This window comes from Conger conger, chromosome 4, assembly GCF_963514075.1.
Source record: "Conger conger chromosome 4, fConCon1.1, whole genome shotgun sequence".
Taxonomy (NCBI): Eukaryota; Metazoa; Chordata; class Actinopteri; order Anguilliformes; family Congridae; genus Conger; species Conger conger.
In genome coordinates, this window is record NC_083763.1 from 42,895,568 (window position 1) to 42,902,566 (window position 6,999).

General features: G+C 40.9%; 1 protein-coding gene across 1 annotated transcript; it reads right to left on the minus strand.

Moving 5' to 3' along the window:
• Nucleotides 1-2,020: 2,020 nt before the first annotated feature.
• Nucleotides 2,021-6,409, minus strand: glulb (glutamate-ammonia ligase (glutamine synthase) b). The gene is made up of 7 exons (XM_061240327.1): nt 6,309-6,409; nt 5,347-5,531; nt 4,655-4,816; nt 4,389-4,535; nt 4,153-4,280; nt 3,609-3,808; nt 2,021-3,111 (listed from the first exon to the last, which is right to left on the minus strand). The coding sequence occupies exons 2-7, from the start codon at nt 5,510-5,512 to the stop codon at nt 2,793-2,795; spliced, it is 1,122 nt and encodes a 373-aa protein (XP_061096311.1). The 5' UTR covers nt 5,513-5,531; nt 6,309-6,409; the 3' UTR covers nt 2,021-2,792.
• Between the last annotated feature and the right edge of the window lie 590 nt (nt 6,410-6,999).

A 6,999-nucleotide genomic window follows, 5' to 3' on the forward strand; every position in this document is an offset into this window, starting at 1 on the left:
TGATCAATTCATATTTTAATCAGAATAAAAATATAGATAGCAGCTAGGAAACTAAATATCCATATTGCTTGCATGTTATATCCTCCCTTTTCTCATGCAACACATTCAGTTTTAGAATCTGTTCTGTATACTCATCCACAGGTATTCTCATCGCACCTGTACTATTTACAGCATAACTTGTTTTTATTCAGCTTTTTTATTTTGAATGTGAGTGTAGCTGTTTGTTTGAACTCTCCCTTTAGTTACTAACTTACCCTTTAGTAACACAGCTGTGGCGTTTATGTCATCATTGATGCTGTAAATGATAACTAAATAAGTATTCCTCTCAAACATAAAAACTTGTTAACTTGGGAGGACTTACCAAGCCAGATGGAGAACTTCTATTATCCTAAGTAACTATACTGTAGCTTGTTCAATAACTTTAGCTCTAGTTTGATATATAGTATAGAACATCCTCTATGGATTTATACACAGATTATTGTCTCTGTTAGCTTCCAAAAACCAGACAAACACTTGTATGCACGCACGCACACAGGCAGACATACACACACTATGAAAGGATGTTAAGTGTGGCAAGTTGGCTTGGTTTGCGGGAAGGAAGCGGGGCAGTCCGAGGACTATGCCTGCTGGTTAAGTAGGTACACAGCGTATGACAGTAATCACTATATAATAAATACAAATAATAATATATAATTTAAAATCATCTGTCATATTTTAAAACATCACATTACAAATTTACAGCCGTTTTGATTTTCAAGTATGGCTACAGCATCTCAATTGACTGAGCAGTTTGTCAGGTTCCTCAAAGTCTTTTTGGTCTTATCTTACTATGCAAGGCTATGGCTTATTTAACAATCTACTGGAGTGAATGCATTATTTTATTTTTTTCACAAGAGAGCTGCCAGATAAATGCATTGCCCAGTGTCACACCTCTGCCTGCCAATCAAAGCACATTATTACTTTTCTTGTGTTACAGTACAGAAACATATGCAGAAAGCCTGAATGTTTTGTGCCAATCATTGAATCCCTGAATACTGTCATATAGAACAAAATCTAAGTCAATATTCAGGAGGTATAGTCTTTCATGTAATGTCATGCCACAAGATTTCTCATATAGTGTATGTACTTATTCAACATTAAATCAAGATAATATGCTGTTCCTTTGCTCCAAGTTTTAGATATTGTGCAGTTTATACAGTGGTGGACCACTATTTCCTCACGTAAGACTCGACAACACTGAAATAAGCTGTCTGAATCGGCCCTTCTAGTTTTCAGATGGAAATTGCTCAGAAATAGCTCAAATAGCTCAGACGCTCTCCTTAAATCCTCCCTTCAACTAATCACATTTCGTCCCGTGATGTTAAACTGATTCTATTTGAGATGTCCGTCCTGTTCATGTCTGTCCTGCATGGGCAAGACAAAGGCTGCACTGTTTTAATTACCGGGTGCTGTAAATTACAGTGTAATTCGGCCAGAAACGTTGACAATTTCTGTGCGGTCCCTGTGCAGCCTGGGCCATGTGAGCTCAATCTTATTGCAATTATTCTAATGTTCAAAGCTATGACAAGATCGGCACATTTCATTCCCGGGAGATTGGAGTCCAAGAGAGTGCCAAGAATGGAACTGCTATTAGGACACTGTCTGCTCATCCATATTCTTAGATGTAGATGTGTGAACTACATTTGTATCAATCCATATACTCATACGCAAATAAGTATTTCTGTTTCCCGTCATATTTGAGGCAGTCAGCATCTGTCAGCATTTGTCAACATCAGGAAGGCTCAGCCGTGTTGAAACAATCAAGGGTGTATAAGTTGAATAAGTGGATTTCCAACCCATTTTGAAGTCTTTCCCATGTGGGGGACACCTTAGAGCTTTTTGGTTTTACTTTGTGCTATTTGGGGTTTAGGGCTGGTATTTCCATTTGGGACAGTCTTCTCTGAAAAGCACTTTACAAAGAAAATGTAATATAGAATTGAAGACATGTCACTGGTAGGCGCTCAGGAAAAAACAATGCAAGTTTTTCATTGTGGTAAAAATATAACAAAATGTTTTAATGTTTCAATAAAAACCACCAGGTTCAGCAACTTAAAAGTATTACCAAAACAGGTGCCATAAAACTATATTATAGTACTAGACAGCGAGATGCAAAAGGTATCGAGTCTTCCATGAATGTGATAAGAATTATACACAAGGCAGACAAAGGGATCCACATGTATAAAAACAGTCAAATGCATTTGGACCCTTACTTCAGAAGTACCATACAACATGAACCAGTGCGCAAAGTCCAAATGGACAATGCAGTAACAGAAGTTGCCATTTAAGAAGAAATGTACGCTTTCCGGTTAGTTAAACATCACGTTATGACATTACAGGCTCGAATAGCAGGTCAATATACATGAACATAACTAACTGAATCGAGAGATATCCATTAACCCCCACCACTGAATGTCCAAATATTAAACCTACATCCAAAAGTTCAGAATAATTTTAGTCCATTTTAAACATTGGCAGTGACAGAACTCAATCTAGGGAATAGAGAAGATATCTTCACTTCCTCTAACAAAGAAATATGGGGAATACGGTCACACTATCCACCCCTCTCCAGTTTATCGTGCTCAGCTTAAATTTGATCGAATTTCGTTTCTCGTGTGGCGTTGACCAGTCAACTTACCGTTGAACGTCATTTCAAGTGTACTAAATAAGCGATACAGTACTAGTTTGTAAGCGTTTGGCCCTTAAACTGAAAGCACGACCGGGAGTGTGGAGGAGAGCGATCTGAGGGGAGGGGTTCAGTTCTTGTAGTCCACAGGCTCTTCCCCGGTTTCGCTGAGCAGACAGGTGCGGATCAATGCCTCAGTCACACCGTAGGGGTCACAGTTGGCGGAAGGGCGACGGTCTTCGAAGTAGCCCTTTTTATCCTGGCCTACGGTTCGCGGGATGCGGATGCTGGCTCCGCGGTTGGCCACGCCGGCCGAGAACTCGTGAATGTTGGAGGTTTCGTGGTGGCCAGTCAGGCGCCTGGCATTGTCCAGGCCCCCCTTGGGGTCGTAGGCACGGATGTGGTAGTGATGCCGCTTGCCCAGCTTCTCGATCGACTCCTCAATGAATCTGTAGGCACAGAACTGAGTGTTTAACCCTCGTTTTTGGAACATTGTCAAATTACGTACACGTCTTCTTGACTGTATCCGAGGCCTTAAGTTGTCTAGAACTTGCTTTCATTTACCATTGACTACATTATAATGTTCAGTTAAGAAAATGCGGTAGCATGTAATCATTAATTCATGTTAACAACTACATTAGTGAATGCCAATTAATATTGGAATGAAAACAAAACTGTTTATGCATTTATTAATGATTAACTAATACATTCATCCTATGGTTTGCAAATGAATAAGTCATGTAATGAATACATTAATTAGTAGTTAAATTCATTAACTAATGAAAAGGCCGTTTCATGCTTAATTGATGCATTTGTACATCAATTAATGAATGTTAACAACTACATTATACCTTATTGTAAAGGGTGACAGAAGATTCTAGTCACATAGTTGTGATCTTACATCTTAAGGGTTAACCAGAGACAAAAAGAATAATAATGCTCTTACTTCAGGCCGTCGTCTTCTCGCATCTCCTTGGTGCTGAAGTTGGTGTGGCAGCCTGCACCGTTCCAGTTCCCCGGGATGGGCTTTGGGTCAAACGAGGCCACCACGCCAAAGTCCTCGCACACCCGGTGCAGGATGAAGCGCGCCACCCACAAGTGGTCTCCCATGTTGATGCCTTCGCACGGGCCCACCTGGAACTCCCACTGAAGCACAGAAACCCCACAGTGTTACAGCACCTCAAAGGCTGTTCGTTCTGCAGGATCCTGCTAAGTACACTGCAAAAGAGGTCCACCTTAACAAGCATTTTTTGTCTTGTTAGAAGACTTAAGGTCTTTTTTTTCCCAAGTAGAAAATATTACTATTGTTTTAAATTATGGTTTACTTCATTCTTCAGTCAAAACGGTCTCACCTCCTTGGCAACATGTTTGTCTTATTTAGCAAACACATACAAGAAACATGATTCAGTTTCAACATAAGTGCTAAAATACTTGATTTACCATTTCTTTTGGTTTTGCAGTGTTTATCATCACAAAATGTAATCGCTCACCTGTGCGGGCATCACTTCAGCATTTGTGCCGCAGATCTGAACCCCGGCATAGAGGCAGGCTCTGTAGTGAGCCTCTACGATGTCTCTGCCATAGGCCTTATCAGCTCCAACTCCACAGTAATATGGACCTGCGTGCCATGCAGACACCTCATCAGCTAGGTGTACACTGCACTCAATTTACTCAGTCAAGCCCTAATTTGACACCAGAACCATGATGTGCTGTTCGGAGTTCTCACCTTGGGGCCCGGGGAAGCCATTGGAGGGCCAGCCGTAGGGGTGCCCATCCACACCCAGGATAGTGTACTCCTGCTCCATGCCAAACCAGGGGTGCTGATTTTCTACCATGTCCATGACCTTTTTACAGGTCAGCCTAAGGTTGGTCTCTGTTGACAGGAATGGGAAGGATTACAGTGCTGTACTAAAACACATCGTTTCCTCCAAGACATATTTTAACAACAACAGCGGCTTTCAAAAAGCGACGCAAGGTCATGATATTTCTCACCTGCGGGCTTGCGGTTGTATTTTAGCACTTCACACAGAACTAGTTTGTTGGGGTCTTTGCGGAAGGGATCTCTGAACATAGCCACAGGGATCAGGTACATGTCACTATTTGATCCTTCAGATTGGTAGGTGCTGGAGCCATCAAAATTCCATTCAGGTAAATCTGAGAAATGAGACAAAAGTTAAGATTCAAAAACTTAACATGAACTTCTAGTCATTAATGGTCAATAAACAAAAGCCCCAATATAAAATGATTTAAACTAATAATCCACCCTGGACAGGTCGCGAGTCCATCACAGGGCACACACACCATTCACTCACACACTCATACCCACGGGCAATTTAGACTCTCCAATCAACCTAACCTGCATGTCTTTGGACTGTGGGAGGAAACCAGAGTACCCGGAGGAAACCCAGGCGACACACGGGGAGAACATGCAAACTCCACACAGAGAGAACATGCAAACTCCACACAGAGAGGCCCCGGCCGAGTGCTACCCACTGCACCATCCGTGCCGCCCTTAAAATTATAATTATAATTATAAAGCTTCAGCCCTAGAGTTAGAACCAAATGATTTAATTAAATTAATTAATATGCAAGCAATGCAGTGCAGCCTAAAGAATGGCCTCTGAACAATGTCTGTCAAAAAACATTGCTTGCTGCTAGATAATCATAGTAACATGCATTCTTACCATCAATGGTCTTAGGTTCAGAATCTAAGGTTCTGGTCTTGCAGCGAAGCCCTTCTCCTGTTCCATCAATCCAGACGTACATAGCTTGCACTTGATCTCCCTGAGGAAGATCCATGTACTGCTGTTTGACAGCTTTACTCAAACTCGAGCTGGCAGACGTGGCCATCTTTATTACTATAATAACCCTGGAAAAACAACATCGAAATAAGTCTATAATCACACTAGCATGCCACAATCGGTAAAACATGCGCTCATAAGTAAAACGTAATGTTATGCAACACGAGTAGTTAACCGAAATGGAAGCACGGTTGTATTTTTACATAATAATAATAATAATAATAATAATAATAATAATAATAATAATAATAATAATAATGTGTTAAACGTTAGTGAATAGAAGACATAATGGAAAACACTTGAAAATCGGGGGGAGGGGGGGGGACACAAATCCCAAGAATTCATTGCGTGAGAGGCAAGACAAAGAAATTATTTCAGTCAAACAATGTTAGCCACCTGATATAACAGTCTTGAATTCTGGGATTTACACATGCCGTCGTCGTTTTAATGTTTTCAGTGCGAGTAATTGAAGAAAATAGTCTACATGCCCATCGATAGACACTGGCCACCGTAATACAAGTGCTGTATTGAAGGCACATCAGTGACATCTCTGCTACCAGTATTGGTATCATTATGGGAGTACAACGGTTAACATAATTTCATTCGCGTTTATTCATCGCAAAAATATATTGCCTACACATTCGACATGAGAATATCAATAGATATTCCGCAGCCGGAACCCAGCATGATTTAAAAACAATGGCTTTTAAGCCATAGTATGTACCAGCTTTGAACAAAGATAACAGCATGCATGCCAATAAAAAATAGAGCTCTCATCACCAGTATCGCCACTATTATACAACCGAATTGAAAAGAAAATGGAGGTAGCAAAGACAGTGTTTTACCTGGAAATAAGTGAAAATTAAAAAAGTAGAGAGGGGACTGGCGCTGACTCCAGTTCGTCTGTACAGCTGGTCTCGTATATTGCTCTATCATTCTCCTCTCCAAAAACTGGTTTACACTGAAACTTATAAAGTGGAAAACTGGATCCCGAGGCTTCTGATTGGTCAGAAAAAAACGTGATCTATTCGTGCTCAGGTGATGGAGGGCTCATGCGGTGAACTCATTGGACGGAGACAGTCGTTTCGTCCCACAGCAAGCAAAAGGACCATTGTGTGTGTAAATCGGAAACCGCTTTTGTTTGGACATGTATAACAAACGTTGATATTTCTGGCAGATTTACATAAAGTAATACTTTCACAATATCACATTAAAAGACTTAAAACGTTACCTTATTTTACAAATTAAACATGACTGTGTAATGTCTTCCGAACTGAAATGTTCGGAAGATTCGGCGTCTGGCACTGCATGAATGAATAAAACGCCACCTCGTGGCTGTGAAAATGCGGCTGATGAATGCCAGGGTTATGTAAAGCGTCTCAATCGCATGGAGTTCGCCTTTATTACCAAGCAGCAGCACTGTTTTTTGTGACACGGTACCAGTTCTGTCGTACCCAGGTCAGTCGTTGCATACCAAGTTCTGCAAATTATTATCACAGGCACAGCCAAAATCACAAATGTTGGCAAGATAACTTC